Source organism: Geotrypetes seraphini, chromosome 5 (assembly GCF_902459505.1).
Source record: "Geotrypetes seraphini chromosome 5, aGeoSer1.1, whole genome shotgun sequence".
Classification (NCBI taxonomy): domain Eukaryota; kingdom Metazoa; phylum Chordata; class Amphibia; order Gymnophiona; family Dermophiidae; genus Geotrypetes; species Geotrypetes seraphini.
In genome coordinates this window covers 224,267,254-224,283,696 of record NC_047088.1, presented here as the reverse complement: position 1 = coordinate 224,283,696, position 16,443 = coordinate 224,267,254, and the positions used below count along the sequence as shown (strand labels likewise).

General features: G+C 42.9%; 1 protein-coding gene across 4 annotated transcripts in view; it reads left to right on the top strand.

Moving 5' to 3' along the window:
* Positions 1-487: 487 nt before the first annotated feature.
* Positions 488-16,443, top strand: part of EPC2 (enhancer of polycomb homolog 2) — a 265,601-nt gene continuing 249,645 nt past the window's right edge. Inside the window, exon 1 of one of the 4 annotated variants that reach the window (XM_033945362.1) lies at positions 488-1,005. In XM_033945362.1, coding sequence (XP_033801253.1) covers positions 853-1,005 — 153 coding nt within the window. In that variant the 5' untranslated portion in view covers positions 488-852. Of the gene's footprint in view, positions 1,006-1,202; positions 1,742-16,443 lie in introns of those variants that run through there. The other 3 variants (XM_033945363.1, XM_033945365.1, XM_033945364.1) reach the window with 3 other exon arrangements.

Here is a 16,443-nt window from a genome sequence, read left to right as displayed (position 1 = left end):
AAAAATTCTAGCGTGGCTTTGTAAAGAAGGGGGGGGGGGGTTTTGAATTCATACAGCTGCGGCCGGCGCTAAAAACCATGCTACCGTTTTATAAAAGGGGGGGGGGGGGGAAGCAAAGCACAAATGAGCGTTGGAGCATTTAGTGCCCCGGGCTGCGGTAGAAATCTCTACCGCGGCTTAGTAAAAGGGTGGGGAAAGGGGGGTGAAAGACTTTTTACTAAAGATTAGCACATGTTATCTGTAGCAAGGGACCAGGGATAAAATGAGTCCTATTGCAGATAACATGCACAAATCTTTAGTAAACGACCCCCAAAATGTTGAGGGACAGCTTTTTTTTCCCCCCTAAAATAAAGAACCCCCCACACTCTAAATCCTTGGTCTAAAGTTATAATTGCATCATTTCAACAAAAATCTTCTGTATACAGGTATTTGTATCCTGCACGGCACACACACCAAATTCCTGTACGTGCACAGGCTTCCAAGACTTCCACTATTGGACACGGACAGCGGTGCATAACGCACACTTTCCGCGATGTTGCTTGCCGGCTGCGCGCGCACCCACTGTGCCGACGTCTCGCGCTGGCTGCTGGGATCGCTTGCCGCCTTGGTAATGTCCGCCATGTTTGCCATGGCGCAGGGAGCGGATCGACCGAACGAAAATCGGATTTAGGCTGGAGAGAACCCGCCGGAAACATCTTTCTTGCGCCCGGTGCCGGATCTGTGGGCGCCCATGAGTCCGCTAGGGGTGAAAGCGAGCGGCTTCCGGGCGTTTTTGTGACCGAGAATTTTATCCTTTTTTCTGTCCCCCTTTCATGTTTTCGTGTTATTGTGATAGGAGCGAGAGGGAAAACAATGAGTAAACTCTCTTTCCGAGCGCGGGCGCTAGACGCCGCCAAACCTCTCCCTATCTACCGCGGCAAAGACATGCCGGATTTGAACGACTGTGTCTCGATCAACCGTGCTGTGCCGCAGATGCCAACGGGGATGGAGAAGGAAGAGGAATCGGTATGTATCTTTTGTTAATTATATTTCTTTTTTTTCCATTGTAAATAGGGCATTTGCATTCAGGAAACGATTACGCCTAAGGAGTTACGTAGCGGTAGTGGCCTGAAAGGGGCTATACGTCAGGAAGGTTGCGTAAGATTCTCCGTAAGCGTAGCGCTGTCCGCCATGTTTTGCGTCCCGTCTCACGTCTAATGTTTTGATTAGCTCGCGGCGCTTACGCTTGGTGAGCGCCGTAAATGGCGTACAAGAATAGAGCACTCCGGGCCGTTTTAACGCTGTAGTGGTAGCAAGCTGCCACTCCCCCATAATGCGCTGCAATACTAAAGTGAAACAACACTGGCATGCTTTGCAGTAACTGTTCCGTTTGCTTTCTGGGGAGCTGAAGCATGTATTTCCAGACCAATTGTGTGTTTTAATACGCCCAGGTCCAAATTTGTGTAGATGAAGCTGGCTTCCATTTGTTTTCCAATGCTGTCCTCTGTGCCTGATACTGTTTCCACTAACTTTCGCACAAAGCACATAATTCAGCACGAAATGCTGCAGAATCAAGAGGAGATGTTGCACTTTGTAGCTTGGCAGATGTGAAATCTCTTTCACTTTTTTAGTTGAAGACGCCTGGGAGGCAGCAACTACTTCCGGGCGTATCAGTAGCTGTCAATGTTTGCGGTCTGCAAGGGAAACGTGTTTCTGTGTGTGCGTACCCCACGCTGCTGTTGGCATGCTTAGTTGGTAGTAAGTAAGTGCGCCCTGAAGAATTTCCTGAATGAAAAGTTCTCTCCGCCCCGCTGAGCGTGCATTGGCTCTTCTGGGCTTCTGGCTGTCACGGGCTGCCTACATGGCTTCCTTGATTGGCTTTTTGTTTTGACTATCGATGTCACACGCACTTTCTGGATTGCAGATTGGCTCTGACTTCGTTCTACCATAGTAATGTTTAATACTTTCATGCACCTCTTGAATTTGAGTAGCTATGATCTCTTTGGTAGAAAGCTATTTTTTGGAGAGTACATGAAATTTTTGTTGATAAAAAAACCAATACTGTAGTTTGTAGCTTTAGTGCATTTAAATCATAGACGGTAATGGTTTGGAAATGTTTTTTACTTTTTATAGGATCTTGAAATAGACTGAGACACTTAATTCAAAAACATGTTTTCTTTGTTGATTTAATTAACAAGAAATTATCTATTATTAGTTATTTTATAACTTTGGTTTGTGTAAATTAATACTGTCATGCTTACACATACAACTAAATGTATTTTGAATTGTGTAAAATTTTCAACAACAGTAGAAAAATCATTTCATTAGAACACTACAAAGTAAAACAAAAAAGACCTTTAAATATTAAGAAGTAAAATGGTAAGTGAAATGTAATAACACTAAAAGGTCTTTCAACTGACTTGGTAAAAAAGCCTAATGTGGGATGGGGTGTGCTAACATGTTCTATCTGCATTAGTTTTGGGATGTGTGTATGCTAACTGCACCATAATAATTTTTTTGTGGAAGCTGTTGGGGACAGAGATTGAGGGATCCTGTGCTCTTTTTAATGTTAATGTTTTATTCCCTGATTGTCCAGCACTTCTTGTTGTAAACCGCCTTGAATTATTATGGCTTTGACGGTATATAAGAATAAAATTATTATTATTATATATCTGCATTACTGCGTGCTAACCTGTTAATGCATGGATAATATGGGACCCCTCTTACTGCTTACAAAATAGGTTGTGCTCAAATGGTCCTCCCTAGTATGATCTATTACATTGGTCTCAAACCCAAACCCTTTGCAGGGCCACATTTTGGATTTGAAGGTACTTGGAGGGCTGCAGAAAAAATAGTTAATGTCGTATTAAAAAATGACAATGTTGCATGCGGTAAAACTCTTTATAGTTTATAAATCTTCCCTTTAACTGTTAAAGGAAAGATTTATAAACTATAAAGAGTTTTGCCTCATGCAAAATTGTCATTTCTTTAATAAGACATTAACTATTTTTTTCTGCGGCCCTCCAAGTACCCTATTTTTTCTGTGGCCCTCACAGTTAAAGTTTAGCATCTTTCCTTTCTCAAAGCTGACACATTTCAATCACTATGTTGAAAATAAAATCATTTTCCCTACCTTTGTTGTCTGGTGACTTTATTTTTCTGTGCTTTTAACTATGTTTCCTGGGCCGCCTTGTCCATTGATTGTTTTTCTGCCTTGTTCCCTCTTTGGCATTAACTTAACATTCAATTTTTCCATTCTTCTGCTTTCTTCTCAAAATCTACTTTTCCATGTCTTCCTTTCCAATCTCTCTCTCCTTCCCTCCATATTTCTATGGTCTGACATCTCCTTCCTTCCTTTCTCTCCCTCCCTCCTTCTCCCTGGTCTGGCATCTGTCTCCTTCCCTCAGCCCATGCCCTGGCATTTCTCCCTCCCCCTCCATGGTCTGGTATCTCTTCCTATGGACTTGGCATCTCTCGTTCTTCTCCCTTGTCTTCTTTATCCCTCCTTCCCTCTCTCTCCCTAATTGGGTACAGCAGCAGCATTTCTCTTCCCCCTTCCCTGTGCAGCAGCATTTCCCTCCCACCCTTCCCTGTACAGCAGCAGCAGCAGCATTTCCCTCCCCTCCACTTCCCTGTGCAGCAGCTGCAGCATTTCCCTCCCCTCCACTTCCCTGTGCAGCAGAAGCATTTCTCTCCCCCTACACTTCCCTGTGGAGCAGCAGCATTTCTATTCCCCCTTCCCCTTCCCTGTGCAGCAGCAGCATTTCCCTCCCACCCTTCCCTGTGCAGCAGCAGCATTTCCCTCCCACCCTTCCCTGTGCAGCAGCAGCATTTCCCTCCCACCCTTCCCTGTGCAGCAGCAGCAGCATATCCCTCCCACCCTTCCCTGTGCAGCAGCATATCCCTCCCACCCTTCCCTGTGCAGCAGCATATCCCTCCCACCCTTCCCTGTGCAGCAGCAGCATATCCCTCCCACCCTTCCCTGTGCAGCAGCAGCATATCCCTCCCACCCTTCCCTGTGCAGCAGCAGCATATCCCTCCCACCCTTCCCTGTGCAGCAGCAGCATATCCCTCCCACCCTTCCCTGTGCAGCAGCAGCATTTCCCTCCCACCCTTCCCTGTGCAGCAGCAGCATTTCCCTCCCACCCTTCCCTGTGCAGCAGCAGCATTTCCCTCCCACCCTTCCCTGTGCAGCAGCAGCATTTCCCTCCCACCCTTCCCTGTGCAGCAGCAGCATTTCCCTCCCACCCTTCCCTGTGCAGCAGCAGCATATCCCTCCCACCCTTCCCTGTGCAGCAGCAGCAGCATATCCCTCCCACCCTTCCCTGTGCAGCAGCATATCCCTCCCACCCTTCCCTGTGCAGCAGCATATCCCTCCCACCCTTCCCTGTGCAGCAGCATATCCCTCCCACCCTTCCCTGTGCAGCAGCAGCATATCCCTCCCACCCTTCCCTGTGCAGCAGCAGCATATCCCTCCCACCCTTCCCTGTGCAGCATCAGCAGCAGCATTTCCCTCCCACCCTTCCCTGTACAGCAGCAGCAGCATTTCTCTCCCATCCTTCCCTGTACAGCAGCAGCAGCATTTCCCTCCCACCCTTCCCTGTACAGCAGCAGCAGCAGTATTTCCCTCCTACCTTTCCCTGTGCAGCAGCAGCATTTCCCTCCCACCTTTCCCTGTGCATCAGCAGTATTTCCCTTCCCCTCCACTTCCCTGTGTAGCAGCAGCAGCATTTCCCTCCCCCTCCCCTGTGCAGCAGCTGCAGCATTTCCCTCCCCCTCCACTTCCCTGTGCAGCAGCTGCAGCATTTCCCTCCCCCTCTACTTCCCTGTGCAGCAGCAGCATTTCCCTCCCACCCTTCCCTGGGCAGCAGGGCAGCAGCATTTCTCTTCCTCATTTCTGGCTGGCTGGCTTCCGATGCAGGTGTGGCTTATGAGAGGAGCCGCGGCGGTGGCTTTGACCTGAAAAATAACTTTGGCAAGGGAGCTAGCCTTCAGAGAGGTTTCCAACACAGGCCTGGATGCACGAGGAGCCACCACCGCCCGCGTCTTTGAAATAAAGAATAACTTCAAGGGAGCCGGCCAGCCACGGGCTGCAGAATAGTACCTGGGGGGTACAAGTTTGAGACCGCTGATCTATTAGAAGTATATGAATCCACAAAACAGCTTTATATATAAATGGCTGAAACAAAAATTTAAAAGATATCTAATATTAGTGGATGAGTAGTGAACTCGGTATTGAGGTTCAATATTTTACTTGGAATATCCCTACAGCTTTTCTCAAAACTGGGTATAACACCAGACCACACCTTTACATCATCTTTCACTCCAAAATAGTGTTAAAGTAAATCTCAGTGAACTGTTACCTCAGAATCGTTAATGCTTCATAGTGACTACTTCATGGAAAAATCAGTATTACATCAGAGACAACTTGAGTTTATAAATACCAAATTCTCAGAATCAAAATAATTGTCAAATAAGTAAAAAAAAATCCAATTTGGCTTTTTAATCCAGATGAGTAAGTTCACTACCCCAGAGAGTTACATAGTAGATGACGGCAGATAAAGACCCAAATGGTCCATCCAGTCTCCCAACCTGATTCAATTTAAATTTTTTCTTCTTAGCTATTTCTGGGCAAGAATCCAAAGCTCCAGAGCACCCTGTTTTGCTGCTTTTCGCTCTCATACTCCATGGGAATCTTGAAAATGACGGTTTTCTGTTTCACCGGCAGGATCCACCGCGGTATGCACTCCCTATAAAGTTTAAAAAAAACGCGATGACACCATTAAAAATCTTTATTGTACATTCATCTCGCAAGCCAGTTAACCATTCAACACATTCATTCAGACCATAAGATTTAAAAGTCCTGAGATAGTAACTCCAAAACTGTTCTTGTGCTAACAAACAAGCCATCTTGTCACCATTAAAACAATCTGGAATTCTTTTTATAATACTCCATCTTAAATCTGAAAATATATGTGCCTATTCTACATGATGAGATACAATCAGGACTTGATATTTTTGGGGTATTGAGACAACTTTGATGTTCCACCAGTCTCATTCAAATAGATTTAGACGTGCACCCTACGTATAGCAATTCACATGGACAGGAAATCACATGAACCACATAATTAGAGTCATATGTGGTTGTTCTGGATCTTGAGATAGAATGCATCCACTGTTCCCCTACTAGTGCTAAAGCGTATACGATGCAGTTCAAGTTTATTAAATTTTGATAAACCGCTTATCTAAAAAAAATCTAGGCAGTGTACAATAAAATGTTTAAAAAAAAGAAGAAAATAATTGACAATACAAATAAACATATACACGGTAAGATTTCTTTCAGAAACAAATGGGAAAGAGGGGAAGAAATACAATCTATGTTAAGGAATGAGGAGGAAAGGGAAGAGTACAGTAGAAGAGGATAAAACAAAAGAAAATACTGCAAGTCTGCTACAAGTGGTATGTCTACCCTTTAAGATCACTTAGGGCTCCTTTTACTAAGGTGCACTAGTGTTTTTAGCGCAGGCAGGATATTACCGTGCACTGCGTGGCTAGAACTAACGCAAGCTCAATGCTGGTGTTAAGGTCTAGCACGTGTGGCAATTCAGCGCGTGTTATTTCGCACGTTAATGCCCTAACGCACCTTAGTAAAAGGAGCCCTTAATGAAGAAAAGAATAAAAGTTAGAAGAAACAAAAAAAATTGGACAGATTCTTCCCTCGAGTGTTTGCAATACAATGAAACTCAGGAAAAAAAGAACAAAATTGTAGTATATGTCGGTGGTGAAAAATACTGTTAGCCACAGCCGAAGAATGAGTTGAAAAATAACGCACTTGTTTATTACATTCTTCAGGAGATTGGTCCTTCAAATCTATTCTTGGTTCGGCCTCCATGTACTTGGTTCCCCATTTTAACTTAGATTGTTCAATCAGACCCATACGCAGAGTACATTTGTTTAACCATCCAACAATAAAGGCCTGCCGTTACAAAAGGTACTTTAACAGAACACTTGCTTTCCAAGCTGGTCAACTGAACGATTGGCTGGGTAACATTATCACGCACTCCTCATCCTACCTATGTTTCAGAAAATTAGTAAAAACAAACTTGTTTAACCGATTTGTAACTTAAGATCTCTTAAGCCCTATCTCTTTAATACTCTTACCAAATCGTTACCTAAGATCTCTTATGCCTTACCTCTGTATTCTGCTCACTTGTATTTTGATGACTTTACATTATGCCTATATTCGCTGACTGTCCAGCTCTTATTTATTGTAAACCGCCTCGAACTACTACAGTTTTGGTATATAAGAATAAAATTATTATTATTAATTAATAATTAATGGTTTGAATGCAGAGCTCTTGAAAAAGATTTCTGTATCATCTTGGGAGGGGGGATAACCCCTAGCCAAAAACATCTTCTTTAACAGTTCTGTTTCACGTTGAAATCCTTCCTCGATAGTGCGAATACGGAGAAACTGCCCAGTAGGAACAGCTGATTTAAGTCTCCAGGGATGACAGCTTTGAAAATCCAAATAGCTATTTTTCTCGGTGGTCAAAACCTCCACATCTAAAAATGAGAGTTCATTATAATTTTAAGTAACTGTAAAAAGTATTGATCCAAGTGATATTCATCAAGTGCACTTTGACGAGCCCTCCAGATGAAAAATATATGGTCAGTAAAGCATATGCTGAAAATGAGATGAAGAATATAAAAAAGTTTTGTCAATGTGAGCCATAAAAAGATTGGCAGAACTGGGCTATTCCTTGTTATTGTAAATAAAATTTATAAAAGGATTCTGTTATGGAAACTACTATACATCACAAGACCACTGAGAGGATTTTCAAAGTTGTCATCACTGGAGACTTAGATCAGCTGTTCATCTTGGGCAGTTTCTCCATATTCAGAGAATTTACACTACTGAGGAAGGATTTCGATGTGAAGCAGAACTGTTAAAGAAAAAGTTTTTGGCCTGGGGTTATCCCCCCCACCAAGTGATATGGTAAGCCTTTTTCAAGAGCTCTGTATGCAAACCATAAATTAATATTGATGGACAAATCTCCTAAAGAAGGTAATAAACAAGTCTGTATTCTTTCTTTTACAACTCAGGTTTTGTCTGTGGCTAACAGTATTTTTTGCCACTGACTTGTACTACAACTTCATTCTATTTTGCACAAGTTTCATTGTATTGCATATACTCAGGGGAAGAACCTGTCCAATTTTTGTTTTCTTCTAACTTTTCTTCTTCTCAACAAGTGATCTAAAAGGGCAAACTTTCCACTTGCAGTCATTTCATCATGTGTACTTTAGCCCTAGTAGGGGAACATTGGATGCATTCTATCATAGGGACCGTTTATAAATTGAGATCCAGAACAACCTGTGACTCTAATTAGTGGTTTATGTGATTTCCTGTCCATTTGGATTGCTATACGTTGGGTGGAAGACTATTTACACTAGACTGGTAGAACATCAAAGTTGTCTCAGTAGTCCCGATCATAGACTGGTAGAACATCAAAGTTGTCTCAACAATCCCGATCATATCTCATCATGTAGAATATGCACACGTATTTTCAGATTTAAAATGGAGTATTATGGAAAGAATTCCAGATTGTTTTAATGGGGTCAAGCTGGCTCATTTGTTAGCACAAGAACAGTTTTGGAGTTACCATCTCAGGACTTTTAAACCTTATGTTTGGAATAATTGTATTGAATGGTTGGCTACAAGATGAGTGTAAGAGGAACAATAATGTTTTTTTAATGGTGTCATCATGTTTTTTTTAACTTTATAGGGGGTGCATGCCGCGGTGAATCCTGCTGGTGAAACAGAGAACCACCATTTTCAAGATTCCCATGCAGTATATGAGTATTTTCACTGTCTCTAAAGAAGCAGCGAAACAAGATGCTCTATCGGGCAGTGAACTTGATTGAGATATATTTGAAAATTATTTTAATTCTCGGAATTTGGTATTTATGAACTCTGATGTACAGTAGAATCTCAGTTATCCGGCACCCAAGGGGATGCTGGATAACTGGTGGATGCTGGATAACTATTTTCCTGGTTGATTGAGAGTGCTGTGCTAGAACACAGATCTCAATCCCCAACTCCCTTTCCATCCCAAAGCACCAGGACGGCAGTTGTCCTAAACTGCAAAGTCCTTCCTCCCTCAAACCCCAAAGTGGCAGAAGCAGGCAGTAGTCCTGGGCCACAAACCCCTTTGCTCCCTCCTTCCCTTCCCCGAAGTTCAGCTGGTCAGTGAGAGGCAACCTCAAAACAGGCTATTCGTGGTCAGCCTCGGCAGGACCTTTCCTCTGATGTGTTGATGCTGGGATTGGCTGCGATCAACCTGTTTTGACACTACCTCTCACTGACTGGCTGCGCGTCAGGTAAGGAAGGGAAGGAGGGATCGAGGGGGTTCATGGCTCAGGGCCTGCTTCTACCACTTAGGGGCTTGAGGCAGGGAGGAAGGCTTTGTGGCTGGTGCTTCAGAGCTTGAGGGAGGGAGGGGGTTCGTGTCTCGGCTGCTTTGGGGCTTGAGGGAGGGAAGTGGTATTTGCAGCTCAGGACTGCTGCCGCTTCTAGTTCTTTGGAGGTAGGAGGGGGGTTTGTGGCTTAGGACTGCTGCTGCTGGTGTTTGGGGGTCACTTCCCCCCCCCCCCAAACAATTTTTTTGCCAGTTGGGTGAGAGTGCTGGTTAACTGAGAGATGTTTAACTGAGATTACCATGTTTCCCTGAAAATAAGACCTAGTGCTTTTTTTTGGGCCCCAAATGAATATAACACTGTCTTATTTTCGGGTAAGGCTTATTTTTTTCATGTACATGATCATCTCTCCCTTCTTCTCCTTCACCCCAATTCTTCCTCCTTCCTTTCTCCCCACATGTGCAACTTCCCTCCCATCCCCCTGTGCAGCAGAACCCTTGCCCAGCTTCCATCCTTTCCTCCCTCCCATCCTTTGTGCAGCAGAACCCTTGCTCAGCACCCACCGCCACGCAGCCGAATCGCCGCTGACCCTTCATCCTTCCCTCCCAACTGATCCCTGCCGACCGCGACCATAAATACCTTCTGGCAGAGGTGTGTCGGGCCAGCAGCACACGCAGGCTGCTTTGCGGCCTTTTGCTGGAGCCTTCTGTGTGCCGCGTTACTGATGATGTCATCAGTTTACAGAAGGCCCCTGCGAGAAGGCTGCGAAGCAGCCTGTGAGTGCTGCTGGCCCGATATTCCTCTGCTGGAAGGTATTTATGGTTGCGGTCGGCAGGGATCAGTTGGGAGGGAAGGATGAAGGGTCAGCGGCGATTCGGCTGCGTGGCTGGTCACGGTTGGCAGGGATCAGTTGGGAGGAAAGGATGTAGGGTCAGTGAGGGTTCGACTGCAGGGCGGGGGAAAGCGCGACTGCCTACAACTAGGGCTTATTTTCAGAGGTAGGGCTTATATTAAGACGTACCCCGAAAATCATGCTATGGCTTATTTTCAGGGTAGGTCTTTTTTGGGGGGAAACACGGTATATTGTAATGCTGATTTTTCCATGAAATAGTCACTGTGAAGCATTAATGATTTTGAGGTTATAGTTCACTGAGATTTAGTTGGACACTACTTTGGAATGAAAGATAATGTAAAGGTTTTTTTCTGGTGTCATATAAGATATTGAACCTGTCATCCACTAATATTAGATATCTTTTTAATTTTTCTATCAGCTTTTATATATAAGGCTGTTTTGTGGATTGATGTACAGTAGATTACTTCTAATAGATCATACCGGGGAGGGTTAGAGTTTGCGTTGTGAGTTTGTCCTTGTATCCTCCCTTGTTTTGTTTTTTTTGAGGGGTAATATTAGATTGAGCGCTGGACACCTCCCCCCAACAGGTCAGCTGATGCTCTATTAAACCGGGCCTTCTGCGGCGCATGCATCACCATAGCACTATTGCACAAGTTGCTTCTCTGCACTTTAAAACCATTTTATGCTATTTTAGATTTTATTTTACTTTTACCCGTGTTTTAACTGTACTACTGTTTAATTTTCCATTTAGTTCTTTTGCTTCTTCTGCCGCCGCACAGCGGCAGCGCGCCGGACACCACCCCCCAACAGGTCAGCTGATGCTCTATAAAACCGGGCCTTTTGCGGCGCACGCCGCAAATCCTGCTCCTTAGTGCGCTCCTTCGTGCGCAAACAGAGGGCGCCACAAACAATAGATTGTTCCTCCCTAACAACAAGAATACTACATACAATAAAATTCGGCTCATAATTCTATTATTGTTAAGTCTGTGCTTCATAGGAACCCAATTCTCTAACACTACTCACTCATCACAGCTTAATATGACAGGCAACATACTTACGAACTGTATCTCAACTATTTGGGGTCACCGCCCCCCATATTATAAAAAAACCACTCCATATTACTCCTCCCTATTAAAAATTCCAATCTCTACTTTTCCTCACAATAATACTGAAAACAAATACACTAACCACCTCAGAATTGGGCTCATTAATGCCAGATCAATTAAAAATAAATATCATATTATAAAGGACGATATCGTCCACAATAATCTACATTTTTTATTTATCACAGAAACTTGGCTCACTGAAGGTGACGAGGCTTACTTATCATTCTGTTGTCCCCCTAACTATGATTACTTATTTAACCACCGTCATAACCGCAAAGGTGGAGGTCTAGCAGTCATTTATAAACACAATCTCTTAAACTTACATGATCATTCTCCAAAGGCTGCCACAATTGAATATCTTCATCTCAAATGTAATTTAAATAACCAACTTAATTTTCTACTACTCTATGTTCCCCCCCCAATTGGACAAAATAAACTTTCGCTCCTTCACGATATTATATTCGATTTTTGTTCTGGGACAACGATTCCATTTATCTTAGGAGATTTTAACATACATTTTGACGACTTTTCTAATCCACACACCAAAGATCTACTAAATATTTTAAAACCCCTAAACATTCATCCAAAAATAACAGAACCAACACATATAGCAAACCATACACTGGACATGATTTTCGCCCCACTATCTCAACAACTTACATTTTCTGATTTGACCATAACACCAGTCCCCTGGTCAGATCACTATTTTATATCTTTCTCTCTAGATTTACTCAAACACGGTTTACCACAATACTTACCAAAAACTAAAACCTTAACTGTCCGTGATTACAATAAATTGGATGACACAGACATAACCTCTTTTCTAGATCCAACAATCTTAACGTCTTATACTGACTCTATTGAAAATCAATTATCTGCCTGGAACACAACTCTTTTAGATAATAAAACCCCACCTATAACTAAAACCGTTTCTGTCTGTAAAATTATAAACCCTTGGTACACAGCAGAACTCCGTCTGATAAAACAACAATAGCGTTCTTTGGAGCGGAAATGGCAACATAATAAAACATCAGCTAATCTTCAAACCTACAGGGATAACATCACACTGTATAAAATTAAAATTAACCAGGCAAAAAAAACTTATTATTCCAAAAAAATTGATAAAGCTAAAAATTCTTCCGCATTATATAAAATTTTAAAATCAATAGATCCAAAAAGCAACATAAACAACACTACCCAAAAATCTACATTAAAAGCCCAAGAACTAGCTGATACTTTTGTTCAAAAGATCAACAACATTCGTAATTCTTTTCTTTCAAATACAACAAACAACCCTACAGGTTCTGATCAAATTAAATCTATACCAGTAGCAAGATGTTCAAACTTTAAAACCCCTTCAATTCAAGACATAGAATCCCTTTTTAAACAAGTTAACCTAAAAAGTTCTCGTTCCGATAGCATTCCTCCTTTTTATCTAAAAAAACATTTTTCACATTTTGGACCTTTCATTCATTCTCTTATTCAGACTAGTCTACTTACTGCAACAGTCCCACCTCAATGGAAGACTGCAATCGGTTCACGGAAGTTTCGCCCCCCACATTTCGCCCCCAGCAATTCGCCCCTCACATTTCGCCCCCGCACATTTCGCCCCCCGGATGTTTCGCCCCCACACATTTCGCCCCCGCACATTTCGCCCCCCGGATGTTTCGCCCCCACACATTTCGCCCCCGCACATTTCGCCCCTGAGTGTCAGACTATTCCTCTCGCAGGCGATTTCTTTGCCGACACGACGGCAGGCTACAAATTCAAAGTGCACAGCTGGCTGTTCTCACTGCCTCTAACGCCGGCCCTGCAGCTCCGGACTTCCCCACACCTGCTCTCTCCCCCCCCCCCCCCCGATCACTATTATTTTAAATGTTATGGCAGCCACAGCGCTGTATCCATCGGAGGAGACTTCTAACCTCGGCCATGAAGTTGCTGTTGCAGGAAGAGTTCCGGGGCAGGCCGAGGTTAGAAGTCTCCTCCGATGGATACAGCGCCGTGGCTGCCATAACATTTAAAATAATAGTGATCGGGGGGGGGGGAGAGAGCAGGTGTGGGGAAGTCCGGAGCTGCAGGGCCGGCGTTAGAGGGAGTAAGAGCTGATGGTGCCACAGGGTCCCGCGTTGGGGGGGGGAGGGAGGAAGAAAGAAGATGGGGGTCATAATCCAACGCTACCTCGGCCTGAGGTGTGGGGAAGTCCGGAGCTGCAGGGCCGGCGTTAGAGGGAGTAAGAGCTGATGGTGCCACAGGGTCCCGCGTTGGGGGGGGGGAGGGAGGAAGAAAGAAGATGGGGGTCATAGATCGGGGGGGGGGGGAAGAGCAGGTGTGGGGAAGTCCGGAGCTGCAGGGCCGGCGTTAGAGGGAGTAAGAGCTGATGGTGCCACAGGGTCCCGCGTTGGGGGGGGGAGGGAGGAAGAAAGAAGATGGGGGTCATAATCCAACGCTACCTCGGCCTGCCCCGGAACTCTTCCTGCAGCCACCACCCGCCTAGGCAGGAACATGAAGTTGCTGTTGCAGGAAGAGTTCCGGGGCAGGCCGAGGTTAGAAGTCTCCTCCGATGGATACAGCGCCGCGGCTGCCATAACATTTAAAATAATAGTGATCGGGGGGGGGGGGGAAGAGCAGGTGTGGGGAAGTCCGGAGCTGCAGGGCCGGCGTTAGAGGGAGTAAGAGCTGATGGTGCCACAGGGTCCCGCGTTGGGGGGGGGAGGGAGGAAGAAAGAAGATGGGGGTCATAATCCAACGCTCAGGGGCGAAATGTGCGGGGGCAAAATGTGTGGGGGCAAAACATCCGGGGGGCGAAATGTGTGGGGGCGAAATGTGTGGGGGCGAAATGTGTCTGGGGGCGAAATGTGGGGGGCGAAATGTGAGGGGCGAATTGCTGGGGGCGAAATGTGGGGGGCGAACCTTCCGGATCCCACTGCAATCATTACCCCAATACTTAAAAATCATAAAATTAGCATCAACGAATTATCTAATTATCGTCCGATAGCCAACATACCTTTTTTAGCGAAATTGACAGAAAAATTGGTTTTTAACCAACTTTCTGATTTTATAGAAAACATAAACGCACTCCATCCTAACCAAACAGGATTTCGAAAATTTCATAGCACAGAGTATTCTTTAATAGGCCTAACAACAAACATTCAATACTTCTTAGACCACCATAAATCTGTCATTCTTTTCTCTTTAGACATCTCTGCCACTTTTGATACCATTGATCACAATCTGCTTTTAAATAGGCTAGAAGAAATAGGTATAACAGAGAACGTTCTTTCTTGGTTCACTTCATATCTTGCAAATCGTAATTCCTTAGTCAGGTTTAATAACGATGAATCCGCAACTTATTCCTTCTCATTCGGCATCCCCCAAGGATCTATACTGTCACCTTTGCTTTTCAATATTTTTCTTTCTCCTTTATTAGTTATCTGCCAGTCCATAGGTTTTATTCCATATTCTTATGCAGATGATATTCAACTTATTCATCCCTTGGATCCGGAAAATAACACTGAAATCACATCTATTAATCATAAATTGGAAATAGTACAAAACTGGCTTAATACAAATAAATTAGCACTAAACATAAATAAAACCAAATCAATGTTATTTTCTTTGAAAAAAGACTTAACTCTGTCAAATCCTTTTATCCTTAATAATATCCCACTTAACTTAGTCTCCTCTGTTAAAATCCTAGGAGTAACAATTGACGACAAACTGAATTATCATGAACACATTTCTCTCACAGTTAAAAACTGTTTTTATAAATTACGAATGATTCGCTCAATTGCTAAATTTCTTAGCTTAACAACAATCAAGATACTTATACATTCATTAGTAATATCTACACTTGACTACTGTAATGCCCTTCTTCTCAATATTACACAGAAAGAAAAAAGGAGATTACAACTAATACAAAATGCGGCCATCAAATTAATATATAATGCAAGAAAGTATGACCATGTCACACCTTTGCTAATAGATGCTCACTGGCTACCAATCGGCCACAGGATCACATTCAAAATAATATTACTCATTTTTAAAACACTAGCATCAAATGAACCTTTATTTATATCTAGATATTTAATCCCACATAGTACACAACGACCACTTCGTTCATCTGGACAAAATCTGCTTACAGTACCTTCTCTAAAAATTATTGGAACACGTAGATCAGACATGTTCACTGTGATGGGACCTCAATGGTGGAACGCCCTACCACAATACATTAGAATTGAAAAAGACATCACAACATTAAAAAAATTATTAAAGACTTATTTATTTAACGATGCTTTTAATATTTGAAACTTCTACACTTTTTGGAGATGCTTTTAATAATGCTATGGTTTTAACACCCCCTTCTTTTGTATTTTCCTTTATTTTTCTACTGAAAAATTTAAAAATTGTAACTTTTAACCTTTTTTCCTCCCAACTCATGTATGTATAATATGTAACCACTATGTATATTGTTAGTTTCTTTTTATTGCTCTTTATTGATTTTGTACATCGCTTAGTAATTTTAATAGGCGATTAATCAAATACACTAATAAACTTGAAACTTGATGGTAACATTGGTGCACAGCCATTAATGAAATAAATATAAAATCCGAGGTATTTACTGCCACAGTTAAAGTGGCCTTAGCGTTCAGAAAAGATCCGTAAGGGCATGCTAAAGCCAGCTTATACCACAGCTTTGTAAAAGGACCCCTAAAGAATAAAATATTTAAATAAAATATTTTTCAAACATTTTATTTTGGTGTTGCCTTTTTGTTTTCTGACATATTTTTCCAAGGACCGATATTAACAGAACATTTCATTACTTTAGAATCTTGTTTATTGTTTTAAAAGTCTATGCCCATCATTCTAAACTTTCATTTCCTGCAAATTATAGGGCCTTATTTACTAACTTGTATTGTTACAGTATAACATATGTATATTTAATGCAAGTCCCATTAATCCCAGTGGGTTCTGTTTCATAGTTCATAGTGTGTGAGTCCCATACTAGGATCTGTTTCCATAGAAAAACACCGATGTTGAACCTGATAAGTTCTACTAATTATGAGGGTAAATCAAAAAGTAAAGGCAAAA